Source organism: Cyprinodon tularosa, unplaced genomic scaffold (genome assembly GCF_016077235.1).
Source record: "Cyprinodon tularosa strain WSP-4 unplaced genomic scaffold, ASM1607723v1 ctg674, whole genome shotgun sequence".
Lineage (NCBI taxonomy): Eukaryota > Metazoa > Chordata > Actinopteri > Cyprinodontiformes > Cyprinodontidae > Cyprinodon > Cyprinodon tularosa.
Genome location: NW_024039423.1, coordinates 996,907 through 1,019,714, shown reverse-complemented (window position 1 = coordinate 1,019,714; position 22,808 = coordinate 996,907). Strand labels below are relative to the sequence as shown.

Sequence of the window (22,808 nt, the reverse complement as noted above, 5' to 3'; positions counted from 1 at the left end):
ATAAATGCTCTTGCATAACTTAAAATAATATGTCACACAAGTGATATCAGTTGTACAGAATCAGCTTCAGCATGGACCTAGCATTCAAAGGCTAAAAACATTATTTCATTCCACACAGCAAACATAATTTAAAAAAGCACAAAAGTTTCTAAAATGTATGGGAAACATAAAATTGATGTGATGTTTTGAGATGAAGCACAGCGTCAAGGCATGTGTCGACTAATGGAGGGTTGGTTGACCAGATGTCCTCTTTTTCCTGGACCTGTCCTACTTTTCAGACCTAAAAAAATGTCCAGGGGGATTTCAAAATCGTCCAGGATTTTGGTTGACTACAGTTCAGCATGTAGTCGAAACACACCGGGCACTGGTACCGAGCCGTCAGCTCCGGGGCCAGTCCCCCAGCGGACGGTGGCAGGGAGCCTGCCTTACTCGTCCCTAGCCTCACTCCTCTAGCTGAGGACAGGCGGCTCATGGCTCTCAGCAGAGGTCCCGTCCAGTCGGTGGCCCTGCAGTCACTCCCCATCCCCCCAAAAAGAGGGTCCTCCTTTTAAGAAACCCAAATCTGGTTACTCCAATGTAGGGGGTGTTTGTGTGAGGCTTGCTTCATTTAGGGGAGTGCCAAAATCCATCATGTCCGAAGTCTCCCTACCACCATACCACGCAATGTGACCACTTCAGGGAGAGGTACAACTTGGCCGCGAACTTCAACAGGCATTCAGACAGCCTCAAAATCAAGTTAGGATCTGGGAGTTTTTGTAGGAGAGTTGCAGTCATTTGGATAGAGTTTGGATATATTTTAAGAATAGATTGGTTGGAAAAAATAACCAATCTAGATTGCTAAAACTATTTTGGTTAGATTAAACAATATAATGATCAGAATCTAAGCAGGCCACTGGTTTTAGTTTGAATATTAGTATTTACTACTATTGCTTTCTGATTAGATACTATTGCAATTGATGTCATCTGTAAGATTTTGCCTTTGAATCTAGAGGTTTTTTTATTCCAAACCTGGCTTTGACTTTCGATAGTTGCTATGTTACCAGTATTTTGGCCAATGTGACAAGCTTGTATTGGTTTGCCCTTTTACCAATATAGACTGGGTAAAAACACTGCCAAATTACATTGGTTGGTTTAATCAAAATATTGGTTGGACACATAACTTCCAACCAGATTAAAACCAAAAACTGTGCAAAAACTATTCTTTTTCCAATAAAAATGACTAACACCTTTCATTTTGCTCAATTTTGTCCAATTTGCACAAGCACTTTTACTGTTTGCTTGAGCGTATGTCACTAAAATGACAGAAAAATAGTTTACCTTAAAATATTGTTCCCTTCTAAGACTTTTTACACACACAAAAAAAAACTTGCAATAGATTTTATTATACACACCAATCATTAACAATTTCAAAGGAACTTAAATTGAAAAAAAGAAAGAAAAACAATTGCAAAAAAAAAAAAAAAAAAAAAAAAAAAAACACAGATTATATTAATAACTGTAGTTATGCACTTCACCAGTAGGTGTTGACATGTTCACATGAAGCTTCATGAGCTGTGGGGATTGTTTAAGCAGTTTGGAAATGATGATTTTTATTTATTATGGATAAAAAGCCAGCTAAATCAGCCTGAGTCTATTTAGATAAAGTAATCGCATGCCCAAACGGTTCAATGCCTCATGAGGCTTCGTCTCACCATCACTAAAATTACACTTCGCTGTGATGAAATATCTTAACGATTATGATCTGCTAAGAGTCAAAATGATGAAAAATAATAATTGGAGAGTCGGATCAACGCGTTTACACCTCCAGAGCTGAATCATAGAGAAAACTGCCAGTCGCTTAGCTGCTGATTACTACTATTGGCCGCTAGAGGGCACTGTTTTACACAAACTTCACCGACAACAAACACTATACAAAAGACAACAGCTACCTCTGATGAAGAATAGTAGAACCAGTTTTACCAGAAACAAGCTTTTAGCAAAAATTGTATTTTACTTATAACGATCGACAGAATAAGTGCATTTAAGTAAATGTATAAAATAATTTAATTGTAATGGAAAACAACAAAAATTAACAAAAAGTATTTACGTTTTTTTCACAAAAGCATTTAATTTTGGGTATAGAAGCCTAACTCCAGGAAGAGTAATACTTTATCTCTCAGTCTTACCAGGTATCTCCGAACAGCTGCTTTGAAACTGCAGTCAAGCAACATATGGTTCAGAAGGACTCCCAGAGGTCCTTACCTTGATGGCTGCACCTCTCAGTAAAAACACAAGGGTAAACTATGCCAAATCCCTATGGTATCATTTAAGGCTGACCTCATCGTAAGTATTCAGTGACTCAGCAATATTAAAGTACACAATTGTCCTCTCATGGGATAAAGCTACGCTGGATATGAGAAATGCAAGCAAATCCATCTCCTGCACATTAAGGTAATTGATTCTGCCAGAAAAGCTATAGTTTATACTGTATGGGACTATACTGATGGCTGTTGAATTACTAGCTGAGAAGGATTGTTTGTAAGGACTTTCAGCAAGCATATATCAGTATATATGCAGTAGCATATATAATTATTTATTAAAAGGTGGCAAAAAAGGTATTTGTTTCTCAACAAATTTTTCTGGTTTTGATCTTTTCACATGCTTAAATGTTTTATATATTTAAAATAATGTAATATGATTTAAAGATAAACAGAGTAAAAAGAAATGGAAATTATGATTTTATTTATTATGGATAAAAAGCTAGCTAAATCAGCCTCAGTCTATGTAGATAAAGTAATTGCAAGCTTAATCCAGTTTGTGTTTTTTGCCAGCAATGCTTGTGTTTGAAATAATTAGTGTAACTGCTCAGTAGAAAATATTTAGTTTGACTAAATTATAGGTTTTCAAGTTTGTTTGAAGGTTATGCCACAACATGTCAACAAGGTTTAAATGCAGTTTTTTTCGGTAATTAACTACAAACCCATGTAATTTTGTTTCTTTTGGGCCCTTGAGAGGTAAAGTTGCTGGTGTCTTTAGGATCAACATACAACTGTATACTGAAGATATGTTTGGGAAATGATAAAATGTATTTAATGGGCATAATTAATTTTTGTTCAATCAATTATTTAATTTGATACGTGTTTTAAAAAAGTCATTTTTAAGATACCACACTTAACTGAGTTTTTTTTTTTTCCTCTTTTCACCTTACATGGAGTTTCCATGGGTGCCTGAGTTGAGCGTCTCCGTATCCGCAAAATCCATCTTGAAAATAATGCTTTAATTGTTTGCTTGATTAGACTAATTTTATATGGATGCAACTGACATCACATCTGTAGAACAGCGCAGGAACTTTTGGGCAAAAGTAAATTCAGGAAAATAAGCTACAGGCTTCTAGATGCATCGGCAGTGAGCTCCTGAGGTGTCAGCTTGATCATCAATTAATGTTAGGTCATAAAGATCAAGTAAAAAGGCTATTTTGAATATATTTTCAAGTAAAAACTTACAAAATCTATCCTTAATATATCAATATGTGCTAAAATTCTATGTTTTAGGAGAATAAGGTTCTTGATGTATAAATGTGTCCCAAATGCCAAGCAGGCATGGGAGCCTGCAGAACACTTCAAGGACAGGCCATATTCACTGATGCTGTAACACTGCTTACTACATGATATTTTACTAAAAGATGAAATTGTAAAAAAAAAGATTAAAACTGCTCAAAAAGTACAGGTTATTTTAAAGAGTCTTTTGGGATCTTGTCTTCAGTGTCTGTGTGCAGCAGACCTGTTTTTATGGTCATCCCTTTTGATGTGGGCCAGTCACTGAAAATCTCCTGGTTCGCTTTCATGCCACAGTCTACACTTTTAGAAGACTGGTGATATTTTCCAGTATGGTACACCTAGCACGGCTCTGCAGAAGCTATTTTTGCACCCAGAGGTGACAAAACATCACGAATAAAAAGCCCTCATTGATGAGGTACCTGTCGCACGTTTATTACTTTTATATCAATCCGTACTCGCATTCCGCTCAGTTGCAGCTCTCTCTCGACTGCTTACATCCACATAGCATCGCCAAAGTGTGGATACCATGGAATGAGTCTCAACTACTTTTCATTATAAATTCCTGCTCCTTTGTCCATTCAGAGTTAAACTAAATTTCTGTCAATATATAACTTAGCAGCACTGTGATCCTTGTTTACTTTTTTGAAGAAAAAGTCTGGTCAGCAAGGAATAATCAATGGATCATTATCTATAATTAAAACTTATACACTCACAATGATTTAATTAATTTAGTGTAAATCAGTAAAAAAAAATTTGACTAAAAATTTTCGTTGTGAAAACTGAGTCTGGGACCAGTCCTTTTTGCCCAAATATAGTAACACCTCACTCCTGACATCTTCTGGCAGTGACGTCATGTTGCGGTAAGCCTGGCGCAAAATCAACTACAAGACACCCCTATTTTAGATTTTAGATTATTATTTTAGATTTCCAGAAAAGTTTACCATTGAAAATCGCTAGAGCTATAGTTAAATTGACAGTCCCCAAGTGCATGGCAGTTGGATGGTGTAATACAATGGGTAAAAAAAAATTGTCATTTCACCTTTCAGATTCATGATCCCCCATGGACGAGTTTGTCGTTGTATAACTGGAAGAGGGAAGATTTGCCACTGAACTTCTGCCAGAGATAAAACACATAATATGTAGCCAACATTTCGAAGAAGAATGTTTTCACGAGGACTTGGGTAATAGCATGTTGTGACAAACACCAGATACAGCATTGGGACTTGATCAACAGCCGATACCACACCGTGACATCACAAACCAATAGCTGTAGTGTTGTTTGACAAACATGGATGTCTCCGGTAAAGCACATGAAATGAAAGTTACTCTTATTTAAAAACACTTATTTATTTAACAGCATGTAATAATTTCATATATAAAGTACTTTCAGCAGTTTGAATTCTGAATATGACCAGACTTTTACAGCATAAATGGAAAAAATTAAATCTGCTCTTAAAGCCCCATGCGTCATGAAGGAGGACAAATAGACGGACAGTGCAATGAAAATCCAAACTGTCCGTCCCAAAGCTGGACATCTGGCCACCCTAAGACCTCCTGCACAAAGACAGAAGGATAGATTTTCTTTATATATAATCAGCAGCTATAGTTGACTGATATATATTTTAGTTCTATGCTTTATGCTCTATTTTATCTAGTAATTAGATGCATATTAAATCTAAATGGCTACTGATGTTGTAAATGTGCTGGATCTGTGGTTATAGAGTAATGGTCTCATGTTGTCTTAACTGGGCTTCTTGTTTAATTGATCTCTGTATTCATGCTCACACTAATTTTCACTAAGTGAACAGGAACCATTGACAGGCTCTTGTTTATGTAACAACTAGTCCCTAACAGTGTATGTTTTCATATACAGTATACAGTGATATATAAATTTCGACGTCAAGGGCTTAAGAAGTAGTAAAAAGTTTAGGCCTAGGTAACAGATGCAAAGAAGTGCACAAAACTAATGGAAATTTTTTATCTCCATGGTTGAATCTGTACTGGCCTTTGACATCATCATCTGGTTTGGCAGCCTTTAATTAGCAGATAAAAATTGATTACACAATATTAAAAAAGTTAACTCATAAAAGTAACTCATTGGTATAGCATTACCCGACACCCTGACTTTGAGTTCCTAGCCTCAGATAGGAGATTCAGAGGGCCAAAGGCCAAATGAAACAGGATGTTAAACTTTTGAGTATTAACCGAAACAATCAGACAACTAAAATTTAATTTGTAAGGTGAACAATCATGACATAATAATGGTCATGCCTTAAGTTATCCTTAGTGGTTTGATGTGGCTTGTTTATGTGTTGTTCATGAAATCAAACAATTTTATTTTAATTTCTTTGTTCTTGTTTTTGCAAATTTTTATGTTTTTACCTTCCTGCAAACCAAATTTCCATCAGGGAACAATAAAAGTGAAATTGAAGTTGAAGCCTTTCTGTATCAAAGCTGCAATTGACTTTACATCTGTAGGACTATGTGGGAAATCTGGCCCTTAAATTGTAGCATATTATGCAGCAAACATGCAATTTAAGGCAAAGGAGAGATACGAAGGTAGGCTCGTTGGTTTTGGTTTTTCATGCCTCATCACCCAATAGCGTTAGAAAAACTAGATATGCATGTGTTTTCTCTCACAGTTCCTGCCCTTAGTTCCTTTAACTTTTAAAATTATCTAAGTCAGACGTGTTTTTAAATTTTTTTTTTCTTTTTTGCTGACTGAGGGACCTTTCAGACTCTGCACACCTCATTTGTCTTTACATTTTCTTATTTTTTTTTCTCTGTTGCAAATTGGTGTTTATATCTAAGTAAGCAAAACTGTAACTTCAGAGATTACGGGATAATCCACCTCATGCTGTTTGTGGACCACTGGGGGGGGGGGCACTGCATTTTATTCTTAGTCACTAACCTGAGTGTCTGTTACTACAGAGGATCCTGTTTATCCACTCCAACTGACGGGCAGCTGCATGCTTGCTGTCAAATAATCCAGATCTGTCTACTTTTAATATTGGGTCCAAGGTTTCGAGATCATGACAGAACAGCAAGTTGAGTCCACTATAGAGTCCCCGCTCTATATAGTGATTGAGGGATTTATGGGTTAGAGCGGACTTTTAGACACGTTAAGCTTGTATGAGCTATAAGAATAGCACTTTTAAACAGAGCATGGACAAGGAGAAATGGGCTTGTGCATGCTCTTGCACATGCATTTTTTTTTGTTAAGTGGAGAGAGTGGGTTTTTAAAAAAATTCGAGAAAACAACTCCACAACACCTTTAATGTATTTGTTATTGTTGTTAGCTAACTGACATCCTGCACTACAGCCGATAGTAACCCAGTATAGCCTAGTTAGCACGGGCGTAGGTTTGCATAGGGACCATAGGGACATGTCCCTACCAAAATTTTGGAAGGACCTATTTGTCCCTACCAAGAATTGGATGTAAACAACATGTTTATAATTTACTATACAGCAGCCGCTTCTTTTCCTCTCGCAGCTTCTCTGCCTGGTAGCTGCAGCTGCCTGCTCTTTCCTGTCCCTTTCACATAGCAGGGCTTCAACTGTGCTGCGTGGTTTAACTCTGATTATTCTGCCTGAAGTTCCGCCTTCTCTCTTTCTGATTGCGTGTTTTCTAGTCTGTATGTGCGCGCATGCGGGTGCTTGGAGCGCGAAAAAAAAAAGACGCTAAAATAAATTAATATTGGGCTACGAAACTAGTCCAAATTTAAAAAAAAATATTATCTGCGCTAAAACAGGCGAAAGCTTCTGACTGGAGTTCTGTAAAGAAGCAGGAGAGAGTTTTATTGATTTGTGGAACTTGAGAAATGTAAGTTAACAACGTTAGGATTTCTTTTATTTTATCTTTTAATCAGATAGCCAAAGGCTCCTTAAAGAAGATATTTTATGAAATGAAACCAGGTGAAACAGAAACGTTTAAACGTTTCCTTTGGAGGAGTTCTGGATGGAGAATATTGACAGACAAAAACTTTTTTTTTTTTTACTTCTTAAATGCTAAATGTTTACATATTTTTTTACAATCTTGGTATAATTCCTGCTCTAAGTGGGTCGCTCTGTCGGCTAAAGGCACATTTTAGTGGCCCTATACTCCAGTTTACGATTAATCAATTACATAGTTCACGATTATTTTAATAATTTGTTAATATGATTAATTGTTTCAGCCATAGATAAAATACATGATATTAGCTACACAGAGTAACTACAGCCCAGATGTACAACTTCTAATATTAATATTTTAAATGCTCAGTGTCAGTTCCTCTTATAGTTCCAGTGCACATGTAAATACAATACATTTATTTGCTGTCTCTTGAATGTATTATTTTGCATGATCCAGAGAGAGCATATTAGATTAATAAAAAAAATAAGAGTGGGTTTTACCTCTGTACAATTCTATATCTTCAGAAGAAAACACAGGATAAATCCACATATTATAGACTATATTTGGTAAACAGACACTGTCTTAGTCGCAGGTAAATTTAAATGAAATCCTTTTCAAAGTGGAAAAAGTCCTGATTCCACATTCATCAGAGACAGTTATGCTTTAAATATTGATAAACAGCATCTAGTGCATGTAGTGCTTATTAGATTTGTATTAATGTAGCAAGAAATGCTGCTGTTCTCTTTAAACAAAATGAGCCCTGAAGCTCACATTAAGCATAAAAAGAGCATGCATATTTTTTGCAAAGGACCAATGAAACTGAAGAATAGTGTCCCTACCAAAGTTGAAATCAAACCTACGCCCTTGCTAGTTAGTATAGCCTATACTAACCTTACACTAGCTTTTAGAAAGCTATTAACGAAGCTGTTTTTTTCTACAGGCAAATCCTCTATACAGGTGATATGGAGATAGATATCTTATGAGGAATATATAGGTTTTACTGAAACTTACTATTTTTCAACCACTTTCAGAAAAGAGTTGTAAGGTTTGTGGGAAATTAGGCATGAATGCAGTTCTAAAAGGCTTATTGATTCCTCTGAATCAAAGAGTGTTGCAGCATAGCACACATTTTTTAAACACAATTACAAACAGAAGCAATACATGAAATGGATGATTGAAGAGATCCACATATTTAAGACATAGCTAAATGTGTTTTAAGAATTATGTGGAAAATCTTACTTTTTAAGACTAAGAATTAAAATTTTTGAAGTTAAGACCTTTTGTCTTTTAGAGACCTTTGACAAATCTTAGATATAGAGGGTTTTCTATCTGCTTGCTACATACCATTTTTCATTCTACTATAAAGCATATGCATGAAGGTAATAGAAAACCATACTACTGAGACTACCTTCCCACCAACTGTTCAACATTGTAGCTTGACTGTACCAATGGTGTAAGAGTAAGAATAAAATTTATAAAAAAATAAATAAATAAAAAAAGCTGTCACTTGCATACCTGCTAGATTTACTTTGAAAATGATTAATTAGATCTGCTAAAGGTAGTCATTTCAGTTCCGTACCTTGACAAGACAATAATAGTGCTCATGTTGTTCCATCGTGCAGCAGGTATCTCTTTCTTACCTTTTCTATTCCTAGACTGAGAGTTGATTTGCAGTTATTGCTATCAAATTGACACATCTCAATTAAATGACATCGGAAATGATACATCAGAAAGATGGATGTTGAAGCTTTGACCATAGCAAAAAAGGCTTGTTTGGTTCTGCTATGTTTGTTCATAGGTTTACTAATATATAGAAATAAGAAAGATGGTCTTAGCTTTTAATTATGAGTATAGATGGGCCACGGTGGAGAGTAATTAAATATCCAAATGCTTCCACCTTGCCATCTCAGCATCATAAATATAGATGATGGCTGGATTTACAATCCCCATCATCATGTTGATCACAAAAACACACTCACACACACACACCCACACACGCACACACACACAAAATCAAATTAGGCCTGCAATGATGGCCAAATTTCTCATCATCGCCCAGATGAGAGAAGGCTCTACTCTACACAGACGTTAACCCCGTGCACATCCACAATTTTCTCAGGCTGACACTTCAATTAGGCTAATCCTGCCTGCATGCAAAATGCTGCACTCTTTCACTCTGAACCAGCATTGTTGGAGATATGCCACGTCCCTGTACTTTATGTCCTGCTCTGCATCACAAGTAGTGGGGAGTTTTTTCCAAGAGAAGAGAGAATCCAGAATTACCATTCTTACTTCTAGAGAGGATGTGCAGAAATAACGGGGATAGATAAGTGCCATGGAAGTATAGAAAGAAAAAGAAGATGGCATACAGTCAAATGAACAGATAGAGAGATAAAAGTTATGCATGCTACACATCTCATTCTGAACATAGAAAATAAAGAAGAAATGTGAGCTGCTGCAGCAGCATGTCCCCATCATGAGGGATGGACCGTCCTGGTTGTGGGTCTTATTTCAATGGTTAAATTACCTTTTTACTGTTATGTAATTTAATGTCTATTTTTGATCTCCATTTTTTGTAAAACATAGACAATCCAAGCTCATGTGTATTCAAACCAATTTGGTATTTTTTTAAGAACAGACTAAAATGACATAAAGGAGAAATATCAAAATTCTACCACTAGGTAGGTTATTACTGCCTTTAGACCAAAACAAGATGTGTGACACGCGATCTTAGATTCTATCTACTCTTGATTTAGGTGTGTTGGAACAAGGACATATCTTAAGAGGTTAGGACACCGGCCCTCGAGGACTATCCCTGCTGTAACACATAAAGCCTTTCTATTATCTAATCAAGCTCTAGTTAAAAGGGAAGACAAGGCAAGTAAAACACAAAGGTAATTAGTACATTGTTTGTAAATGTTAAGATGAAGAAATTAATAGTTACCGGTACCTGTAAAATTGGGAACAAATCAACTTTTGCCTTGTGAAATAAAGCAAGATTCTTACATTCAAATCTCAGTTCAAAGTTAGAAAACACGCTTTTACATTTTAACCAAACCCTGGTCATCTGGATTGTTGACTATTTTGAACAATGTATAACGTCCCCTATTACTTGCAGAATAACCAGCGGATAGGAATGTGACATTATGTATACTAACAAGCTCTGGCCTCAGTAGATGTCAGGATCAACCAGGGACAGCTCAATGAATGTGTCCATCAAAGTTAGACTGACTTGCCATCACTGGGCTCAGGCGACATGATGGAAAAATGAGGGACAGTTTGCAGCAGGGAAAAAATTGAGTAGGAAAAAAAGATGCTATACTTTTTTTAGAGTTCAAATATGTACCTAGTTTAACCATTTAACTGCCTGGTCAACCTCCATTTGTTTAGCAAATGGCCAACAATTTGGTTTGCCAGGCAGTTAAAGGGTCCCTCTATGAGAATTATATACTGCTACTGTTGTTTCTTAAAAATCTTTTATCAATTAATTCCCTATGCATAGTAGCTAAACGGTCAGTTTTAAGGTTGTTTGAACGTCCACAATTGAGATCATGGTTGTTGTCTTGAAATAATTTGAACCGCCATCCAACTCTCATGCAGTTGTATGCGCATAAGAGTCGGATGGTGGAATATTTCCCAGTTTACCTACTATCAGCAGTGGCTTTTTTCCTTATACGTTGTTGTGCTATAAACAATGGGGTTAATCTTTTTCCAGTTTTTATTGTCATTACTCTATCAGAAGTACAGAGCAATGAAATTAACTCTCTGCATTTATCCCATCCGCTTGGGGAGCAGGGGGCTGCCACTGTGCGGCACCCAGGGAGCAGTGTGGGCTTAAGGGTCTTTGCTCACGGAGCCAGAAAGGCAGCCTGGGGGGTGGGGGCTCGAACTAAGAACCTCTGGATTCCAAGCGCAATGCCCTAACCACTAGGTTACTACACCCCTTAAGGCTGATTTATACCCAGAAACCAGGTGTGTCGCAGTGAATGCAAATGTGCCCCCGCCCCTGCGGCAAACACTCTGGTGAACCTCTCCAAAATTTTAGGTGACTGCAGACAGTGCCGCAGAGAGGAGGCCTCTGACTTGTCAAATCTACATCCGCTCTAGACTATGTGGATTTACTGTTTGGTACCTTTCCGGCTTGTTTTGCTTATATGACCGCCATTGTGGAAAACAACTTGTGAAAATGGACCAGCTAGAAGAGCGAGGTGCGTGAGAACGCTGAGACCCTTTTTCCACTGGGATCCCCACTTATTTTCGCCCTCATGTCCCTCCGTTGTCCCACAAACTTGCCCCCGCTTCCTCACCGCCTCAGTAGAATCTAGACCCACAGCTAGTTCGTGATTTTCTCTCTTGCGTTGTGGTGTGGAATAACATAGCGCACACCACTCCTTAATATTGGGCATAAATCAAAAATATCTGTGACTGTGACAGGCTCACTGCAGCAAACTGCTGCGGGGACTATAACCAGCTCTTTATTCAGTCAACTAAAGGATTTAGATTTCTGACTAAGGCAATCATTTAATAAAAAAATATTTTCCTAATAACGCTTTATTTATCTTTTGGATTTGCATGGTGAATTGGTTTGAACAACTTCCAAATCCGAAAGCTAATTTGGTCCCATTACAAATTCTTAAAAATAAAAATGTGGTTTTCAAACATAAAATCCATCCTAAACTATAATATTATTCCTTATTGAATATGGTTTTCAACAAGGTTTTTACTTTTCTTTATGTATATAGTAGCTTAGTTGAGTTTCTAATTGAAATATGTGTGACTTACAGCTAAATGATTTTTTTGTTCATTAACTCTTATATTTTGAATTGAACTAGTGGTAAATTTATTTTATATATGTGGAGAGTTATTTGCTTGACCATGATTTGAACCCGATTCACACTTTCATTTGTTGTTCTAACACATATATAGTGTAAATATTATTTGATTAAACACCATATTTACCACCACAATGGGGGTGGGCAATAAAAAAAATCGAACGTGCATGACAACACCTTCATGAGGTCAGATCTATGGCATGCATAACTAACATATGTCCCACTGACATACCATCTGGGATGAGCCAGCTTAATACGTGTTCATTTTGAACTCTGCACAGTAGAGTCTTTAAGAATTCACAGATCTAGTTTGCAACGTAAACATTTCTCTAACTGAGCTGTGAGTGTTTGCACCCCTTCCAGAGTCACAATACAAAAAATAATATACAAAACATAATATCGTTGTACACTCACCGGCCACTTTATTAGGTACACCTGTCCAACTGCCTGTTAACACTTAATTTTTAAGCAGCCAATCACATGGCGGCAACTCAGTGCATTTAGGCATGTAGACATGGTCAAGACAATCTCCTGCAGTTCAAACCGAGCATCAGTATGGGGAAGAGAGGTGATTTGAGTGACTTTGAACGTGGCATGATTGTTGGTGCCAGAAGGGCTGGTCTGAGTATTTCAGAAACTGCTGATCTACTGGGATTTTCACGCACAACCATCTCTAGGGTTTACAGAGAATGGTCCGAAAAAGAAAAAAACATCCAGTGAGTGGCAGTTCTGTGGGCGGAAATGCCTTGTTGATGCCAGAGGTCAGAGGAGAATGGCCAGACTGGTTCGAGCTGATAGAAGGGCAACAGTGACTCAAATAACCACCCGTTACAACCAAGGTGGGCAGAAGAGCATCTCTGAATACACAGTACGTCGAACTTTGAGGCAGATGGGCTACAGCAGCAGAAGACCACACCGGGTGCCACTCCTTTCAGCTAAGAACAGGAAACTGAGGCTACAATTTGCACAAGCTCATCGAAATTGGACAATAGAAGATTGGAAAAATGTTGCCTGGTCTGATGAGTCTCGATTTCTGCTGCGACATTCGGATGGTAGGGTCAGAATTTGGCGTCTACAACATGAAAGCATGGATCCATCCTGCCTTGTATCAACGGTTCAGGCTGGTGGTGGTGGTGTCATGGTGTGGGGAATATTTTCTTGGCACTCTTTGGGCCCCTTGGTACCAATTGAGCATCATCGCAACGCCACAGCCTACCTGAGTATTGTTGCTGACCATGTCCATCCTTTATGACCACATGTACCCAACTTCTGATGGCTACTTTCAGCAGGATAATGCGCCATGTCATAAAGCTGGAATAATCTCAGACTGGTTTCTTGAACATGACAATGAGTTCACTGTACTCAAATGGCCTCCACAGTCACCAGATCTCAATCCAATAGAGCATCTTTGGGATGTGGTGGAACGGGAGATTCACATCATGGATGTGCAGCCGACAAATCTGCGGCAACTGTGTGATGCCATCATGTCAATATGGACCAAACTCCCTGAGGAATGCTTCCAGCACCTTGTTGAATCTATGCCACGAAGAATTGAGGCAGTTCTGAAGGCAAAAGGGGGTCCAACCCGTTACTAGCATGGGGTACCTAATAAAGTGGCAGGTGAGTGTATAACCTTTCAGTTTAGTTGGATTGCCATTTCTTGGTAGGTTTGCAGTTGTAAACGGGATGTTGTTCCTCCTATTTGCACCCTACTTTAGGATGTTCTATCACATATAATCTAAAAAATATATATCAAACAAATTGTTACAAATTTCAAGTGGAATAAATTTTTTATTTTTTATTCTTTTGGCAGAACTTAGAAATATATTACAATTACTCATCAGGTCTCAGGTCACAATTTGGTTTCAGTGTAATTTGGTATTTATGACAAATTAATTACTTACTCTCACTAGGGTTGAAACACTGAAATTAGGGAAGGTAAGGTGGTTGTTTAATTTTGTCACTACATCCTCTCAAGTGACTAACACTGACAGCACTACATGGACAATCTACAGCCTTCTCCTTCAGCCCCCTCCTCTGATACTCTTATACCGCTCCTCCCCCAGGCACCACACCACGACATCCAGAATCCCAGTGGAAATCCAGTAGTTAATCTCTGCTAGTTAAATGCTTTTGTATGGCCGTGAGCTCCAGCAGTCAACCGTTGTATTTTTTCAGCTGTACTACGTCTCTTGAGAATTTGTTCAGGACAGTCATTCCAGACCTGAATTGCCATTACAAGGCCTTACCTTTTGTAGCACTTGAGCAGGGTTTTGATGTCAGAGGGGAGATACTCCTGTTCCATCACTGACATTTGAGCTCAACACAGGACTTAACATCTCAACTCTATCACCTGCAATCCAAGGTGTTGCTGGCAGCTGTCCAGTTGATATTTCTCTTCAGGATTGTGTCACAGTCAAACAGGAACAGAACAGATGAAGCTACAATAAAGAGAAAAACTAGAGAGAACAAAAATAACAGATGCTTCAGAATGAGAGAATAGAAGTAGAATGATGAAAAGTGTTCCCTATTTCCTCGAGCAGGATAAGCCTATTTGCATGCTTAACTATAGTGATAGTTTAGGATAACCTGCGCCAAAGCTTTAAAAAAAACAGAAAGTTTGAAACCCAGTCCTAAAAGTAGCCTAAAAGTACTTAACGTAGAGTTGAGCTCCAGGCTTTATGCAATTGTCCAACAAAAGCCTTCTTTTGGCTTAGATAACATACAAATATAACCAAAACAGGTCCACCCCTTTTAATGGTGAGTCGTCAAGGGGCTGCTATTGGCCTGGCTTACAGGCGCAATGTGCTAGCGATGTGGATTGAGGTGATAGCTGGATTCAACGGAATCAAGAGCTAAAACCTGAGCCCTCCTCTTCTTTTTAAGGTTTTTTTTTCTTTCTTAACGTAAATGGCTTCCTTCATATCCCTTTCAAACCACCTGTCTTCTTTGTCATAAATGTGAACACCAGTTTTGGTTTAATATGCATTAACATAGCATTAACAACTCCTCATTACAGGGTGTGGGCTTGTTTTGGTTCAATTTGCATGTTTTCTAGGCCATAAGAAGGCTTTTGATGGACAATTACATAAAGCCTGGAGCTCAACGCTACTCCAGACATTTTGAATTGAGAAAGCTTTGTGGATGGGAAGCAAAACTTCTTCAAACTTAACTTAAACTTAAACTTGTATTGTTTTTAACTTTTTTTGGAATGACTGTGACCTGGATGACTGAGAATTTTCACCAGCATAACTTTAAACTGTTACATTATTTTCAGTAACATTCCTAACACTGCTTATGATGTTACAGGGGTTGGCATAAGGGTGGTATGGTACAAGCCTGATGTGTGTAAATTATTAGACTCACAAAACAATAAAGAGACTGCACACAACTGTCTAGGTGCTACATTTGACATACCATATCATGCCATAATTTACATCTTTTGCATTAGACGGCTGAAAGGAACTTTCTCCACAGGGTGGCTGGGCTCTCCCTTAGAGATAGGGTGAGGAGCTCGGTCATTCGGGACAGGCTCAGTGTAGAGCCGGTTCTCCTCCACATCGAAAGGAGTCAGTTGAGGTGGCTCGGACATCTTCTTCGGATGCCCCCTGGACGCCTCCCTCGGGAGGTGTTCCAGGCACGTCCCACCGCGAGGAGGCCCAGGGGATGACCCAGGACACGCTGGAGAGACTATGTCTCTCGACTGGCCTGGGAGCGCCTAGGGCTTCCCCCAACAGAGCTGGAGGAGGTGTCAGCGGAGAGGGAAGTCTGGGAGTCTCTGCTTAGTCTGCTCCCCCCGCGACCCGGTTCCGGATAAAGCGGGAGACGACGAGTAGGAGTACGAGCATTAGATTTTTCAAGTTTGAGACAGTTGGATTGAGGTGTTATTTTCTGCAGAAATCCTACATGGAAGTATGGTAAGCCATGTAGCCACAGGAGAAGTAAAAATGTATCTTGCACTGATCCAGCTGAATCTATTTTGCAAGGTATCATATTTGACTGTAATTTTAGTCCTGTTTAAACCTAATGCTGACCCATTGAATAAACGTATGCTCGAGCCTTATCATTCTGAAATCTGCATCAGTGAAATTGTGGCCTGAATTTTATGAATAGTTGTAAAATAGTCAGGTCATTTGCTTACTTTATGCCCTATGATTTTCAGTCAGATGTCTCATATATATATATATATATATATATATATATATATATATATATATATATATATATATATATATATATACACTATATTGCCAAAAGTATTTGCTCACCCATCCAAATTATTGGAATCAGGTGTTCCAATCACTTCCATGGCCACAGGTGTATAAATTCAAGCACCTAGGCATGCAGACTGTTTTTACAAACATTTGTGAAAGAATGGGTCGCTCTCAGGAGCTCAGTGAATTCCAGCGTGGAACTGTGATAGGATGCCACCTGTGCAACAAATCCAGTCGTGAAATTTCCTCGCTCCTAAATATTCCACAGTCAACTGTCAGCTGTATTATAAGAAAATGGAAGTGTTTGGGAACGACAGCAACTCAGCCACGAAGAGGTAGGCCACGTAAACTGACGGAGCGGGGTCAGCGGATGCTGACGCGCATAGTGCGAAGAGGTCGCCAACTTTCTGCAGAGTCAATCACTACAGACCTCCAAACTTCATGTGGCCTTCAGATTAGCTCAAGAACAGTGCGCAGAGAGCTTCATGGAATGGGTTTCCATGGTCGAGCAGCTGCATCCAAGCCATACATCACCAAGTGCAATGCAAAGCGTCGGATGCGGTGGTGTAAAGCACGCCGCCACTGGACTCTAGAGCAGTGGAGACGCGTTCTCTGGAGTGACGAATCGCGCTTCTCCATCTGGCAATCTGATGGACGGGTCTGGGTTTGGCGGTTGCCAGGAGAACGGTACTTGTCTGACTGCATTGTGCCAAGTGTAAAGTTTGGTGGAGGGGGGATTATGGTGTGAGGTTGTTTTTCAGGAGCTGGGCTTGGCCCCTTAGTTCCAGTGAAAGGAACTCTGAATGCTTCAGCATACCAAGACATTTTGGACAATTCCATGCTCCCAACTTTGTGGGAACAGTTTGGAGCTGGCCCCTTCCTCTTCCAACATGACTGTGCACCAGTGCACAAAGCAAGGTCCATAAAGACATGGATGACAGAGTCTGGTGTGGATGAACTTGACTGGCCTGCACAGAGTCCTGACCTCAACCCGATAGAACACCTTTGGGATGAATTAGAGCGGAGACTGAGAGCCAGGCCTTCTCGTCCAACATCAGTGTGCGACCTCACAAATGCGCTTCTGGAAGAATGGTCAAAAATTCCCATAAACACACTCCTAAACCTTGTGGACAGCCTTCCCAGAAGAGTTGAAGCTGTTCTAGCTGCAAAGGGTGGACCGACGTCATATTGAACCCTATGGATTAGGAACGGGATGTCACTTAAGCTCATATGTGAGTCAAGGCAGGTGAGCAAATACTTTTGGCAATATAGTGTATATATATATATATATATATATATATATATATATATATATATATATATATATATATATATATATATATATATTTTTTTTTTTTTTTTTTTTTTTTATTATTTATTTAGTTATTTTTTTACTAATCCTGTCAAACCAGTAAACCCTCTGTTATGATATTCTTTTTTTTATTGTTTAATACTGTATATTACTATATATACAGCTACACCTATCGGTTTGTTTTTAAATTCAACTAAAATCCTGATAAGGTTTTGTTTATTATGAGGAAGCAAAATGGCAGATAAATTTTGAACGTATGAACATTTCGCTGAGTAGCAGGAGCCTTGAAGGCTTTCTGACTGAGGGGGGGGAAATGAGCGCCCTAAAGTGGAACTTTCTCACTATCAGCTGAAATTATATATACCCTGAAAGTGAAATCACTACCAGCTGGTGAGAAGGAAAACGTGCGGAGGAAGAAAAACACTTAATTTTATTATGACTAGATTTAATGACCCACACCCCCTACCTCCAATGGTCAACACCTCCAACCACTTATCCTCCCATGAATTACCTGAGACCATATTAAGCTAATGTATTAGATTAGAATTTGAACTTATAATTTCACCACATCTTCCAGGCAGGTAGCTGGATTTCTCCTGTTAGTCACAGCCACTTTGAGTTTGAGGTGGATATGTGTGGAAGACTTTATGCCTGGAATGCATTATGTAAGTTTGTCTGCAGGGTAGTGTGCAGAGGAAAAAAGGAAAGTAAGGAAATGTATGCAATCAGTCCCTGCCTGTAAAATGGACCTCCTTTAGATAGGTGGTCACTAGGCTTGTTCTATTCAAATGAAAACTGCTGATGTGTCCTATTTACCTTGTGGTAATGGATTTGTTTGTGGCCAAGCCACCCCCCACTCCCTGTCCCCTTCCCCGTCTCGAAGGAATATTGGGGGCTTAACTCCATTCACTTTCTGCTGCCCTGGCTATTTATTTTGATTAGGGAATGAAGCCGTCCATAGGACCATACCCAGAATAATTGACACAGTGTCCTCTGAGGTTGCAAAAAATATATACTCTAAGTATCCCTTGGTGAGGTGGCAGTGTGTGAAAAGAGTTGAGCTGAGCACCAGACTGGAGGTGTATTATTGCTTTAGGTTGCAACAAAAACCTGTTGGGGGAACTCATAAATTATATTTCTTCTTTTATTTCACACGGTTGACAGGGTAATTGATGTGCACTGTGGATTTTCAAATGGCTTCAAATAGCTTATTGATTGTATATTTTTCTTTTGTCGTCATCCAGAACAAAAAAATAGCAACTTTGAACATCAATGGTTTGCATTTAGGTTGGACGTGGTAATGGCTTAAAGGGATAGTTTAGAATTTTGTGAAGTGAGGCTTGGTGGAGCTGCTGACGCTGCCTCACATTTTGCTTGTTGATTTTCTTACTTGAATGCTTTCATTTGCTTTTCTTTGTGGTAAAAGGATTGCCCATATATGGTGTCAAGGGGTCCCGCCATTTTATCTAACGTCAGCATACTTATAGTAACTAACTGAAGCGGAAAACAGTAAATTCTCAACCTAATGGTAATCAGACAACAAATATAATCCATTTTCTCAAAACAGCAGTTTACTTTCATTAAGAAGTAAATATTTTATCATATCCCAGAGCTAGAAAAGGTATAATTTGAAAAATACATAGCAGGAATCACAACTACCTTTTTTAAATCTGCATTTTAAAAGAAGATATGGAATTTTAAATGTTCATTACTCATAAAGAAATACTTTTTACACCATGTACTAAAATAAAAAATTAAAAATTGCATGACAATACTTTCTGAAAATCTCTTATGGTTATCACTGAATGTAAGAGTTTAACAGGAATATGTTTAGTGAGTAATGGGTTGTGAGCTCTACTCCTGTGCTTATCAAGTTTTATATTATTTAAAAATGATATCTTTAAATTTATACTTTTGTTGTGAGGCTAGGTCCCCAGTTTTTTAGCATCATAATAATGCAAGTTAAAAGACATCAATGTAAAAAAACACGAAGGTTCCAGTTCTAAAATTATCAAGTAAGGCTGGGTGAACATTATAAAAAAACTTTTATCCCGCTGCTTAAACCTCTAATCGCATTCCTTATGATTTTCATATACATGAACTGGAATTAACCTACCAAAAATGTATTTCCCTGACTAAAAATAGATGTAATTTTGCAAAATATTAAATACACTACCCCTCCACGTTAAGATATTTGTTCATAAATGAGCCCTGACGCATGTCCACTCCAAGATGAAACCAACCATGAATCAGTAGTGTGGCAGGAGAAAAAAGTGAAAGCAGATGGCAGGCTTACAGAGGTTCTGATGGCTGGGATATTGGCAAGATGCTAAGCTGGATAAATTACCCTTCATAGGTTTATACACTGCAGCAACCGTTGGTCTTGGCTGAATTGCTCCCTTATCCCCTCTCACCACTTCCCCCATCACTCTGATTGACCTTTAAGCTTAGATTTTTTTTTCCTTATCAATCTCCAATTCCTTTATTTATCCCCCTACATCTTTAAGCTAAACATTAAAGAACCAAGAAAAACACTTGTAAGAAGCTACCTAATAAAGATTTGCACCTCAAAAGAAATAATATTTAATCACAGCAGTGACTTCTTTCCTTCTACACATCAAATCCAACATGCTCAAATTAACACTGTCAGATTTGATTTTAACACTCTTGAAGTGTCTATATGGGTCCACACCAGAGAGAGTTAATTTGACTCTTTTTGGAGAGATGGCACCGTAACTCTTATTTAGTGTTAAAAAATAAATCTTTCTGGAGTTGATAATTTAACACTTAATTACACCAACTCGGTGTTAGAATTGGAATATTAACACTCTCATGGAATGTTTTCCTAACTACATAGGAGTTATTCTCTAAAACTAAATGCTGGAAATTTTACTTTTCTGAACATATAAAAATCCCTTGGGAAAAATAAATAAAGAAAGAAGCAATCTTTCTTCTTTTCAGCAAATATTTATTCCAAAAGTGCACCACAATTAGAAAATGTTTTTTCAAAACATGTAACAATGTGGAACAATATACATGTTCTCACTTTTATTAGAATGTTGCCTGTCAAAAGGTCTGACATAGGTGAGCTTCCTCAACAGAAAAAATTATTATTTGAACAGCACTTTCAGAAAGACCAGAAGCTTGTAAGTGAGCAACAACAGATCCACACATTCCAACAAGTGACTTCTGTGTAGTAACAGTGGGAGTTACACAAAGGGACACTTATTTGTCAAAACTGCAATTACATGGCAAAATTACATATATGTGGAGTTTCAGACAGAATACATACATAACCATTTTTTAAGGATGGATCCTGAAGATATGGAAAAAGAGTTGCAATCCCCAGGGCATAGTTAGTCCGAACACTTATGGCTGGGATCCTCTTTTTGAAAACAAAAAGAAGTATCACTACTCTGGTCAGTGAATACGGATTTCTTTGATCATCAAAAGAGTTATACCCATGAGATTCTATCATATCTGCGACCAGTATGTTGACCATTTGCCGACGAGTTGCATCTGAGAGCGTTTTAGTTTTGTGATATTCATTGAAGATTTCTTCACCCTTTGGGTTTGACCTCAGGACTGTATACACCATCTGTAAAACAAAAATGCATATTCTGATTAACCTCTAGTAGCTGGCCCAAAGGCTACTGCTTTTAAAATTAATATCAACACCAATAACTGGCTATAGGCTTTGCTTCTGACCTGTTTTGCATCATCACGATCAAGCTCTTCTTGGCCCTTTTTTCTGTTCTTTGTACTTTTGAGGATAAGAGTTGAATCCGAAGAACAAGAAGAAGCAGGGGATGAGGAATGGTCTGACAGTGAAACTGGTGATGTTGGAGTGACAAGAGGGGTGGCCTGCACTGATGATTGTAATTCATCTTCAACCAAACTGATCTCAATATCTAGAAAATAACACCAAAAAGCCATGTGCATAAATTACAATTAGACTAATGCACAACAAAATAATTGTATTTGATATGTATTCAACAGTATTCTTTAACTCAAAGAAATAAAACTTGGGTAGGATTTTTTTTTTACATTGCACCAATATTCAAATATGAATTAAACATCATAAAGGAATTTACTCCAGATTATTATGAATCAGTTTTACCTGTTGCTAGCTGCTTTTGGTATCCAAGCATGAAAGCTCGAACCCCAGACCTTAGAAGTTCATCAAAAATGTCTGAGCCAACTTCAGTGTCCGAGGTATCAGTAAGGACGAGGACACCTTCTGTGAAGAGCTGAAGCTCACAGCAGAATTTAGCTGTTACTGAAAAAAAGAAAACTGAAATTAAATTTAACTAAAACATAAAATAAAGCCTTACTATAAATTTGTCACATTGGAGATTAATTTACACCACTTTAAATTTCATATGAATACAAACAATCTTGAAGAAACTGGGAGTAATAAAAGCATTAATCACTTTGTGGAACTTTATTGTACTTCTGCACTCCCCTATATTCCACCTTTACAAGCATCTCCTGTGAGGAAATTTAATAAAGATTATTTTTGCACTACTGAACTGCATAGACAATCAGTAAATTAATTGTTACTTCTGTGAAGCCAGTCATTTTGACTATCAGGCTATCACCGAAGCAATGTAGCTAATGCAACGTAGCAAATGTCTATCACACGGCTCTATTTTGTATCAAACAACGCCATAGAGTAAGAAAGCAAATAAAATATTTAAACAATCTGAGAGAAATTACTTACCAGGTTGGGTAAACGGGTCCGAATAACACTAAATGGAGACTGAAGTTTTCCTCAGCTTCGTTCGGTACCTGTAGCATTGGAGGCGGAGTCTGTGAATGTACTCTTTGGGTGTCAAATCCACTGTAGGAGTTCAGAGTTGATAGACGAAGTGTTATTTTTTTCCATTTTAACACCTGCAGATTTAGTATGTAACACTATTTATTTAACACTCTGTTTTAACTCATAATATGTGACACCTCAGAGTTATATTTGTTTAATATAACTCTATTAAGTGCTAAATTAACACTGCCTTTGAAGAA

General features: G+C 38.1%; 1 protein-coding gene across 1 annotated transcript in view; it reads right to left on the bottom strand.

Moving 5' to 3' along the window:
* The window catches only part of LOC119771485, a 28,278-nt gene extending 5,911 nt beyond the window's left edge, over positions 1–22,367 (bottom strand). Inside the window, exons 1-6 of the mRNA XM_038267512.1 lie at positions 22,350–22,367; positions 22,220–22,277; positions 21,907–22,065; positions 21,495–21,697; positions 21,202–21,384; positions 359–544 (exon numbers count right to left, since the gene is read on the bottom strand). Coding sequence (XP_038123440.1) covers positions 359–544; positions 21,202–21,384; positions 21,495–21,697; positions 21,907–22,065; positions 22,220–22,277; positions 22,350–22,367 — 807 coding nt within the window. The remainder of the gene's footprint in view (positions 1–358; positions 545–21,201; positions 21,385–21,494; positions 21,698–21,906; positions 22,066–22,219; positions 22,278–22,349) is intronic.
* Between the last annotated feature and the right edge of the window lie 441 nt (positions 22,368–22,808).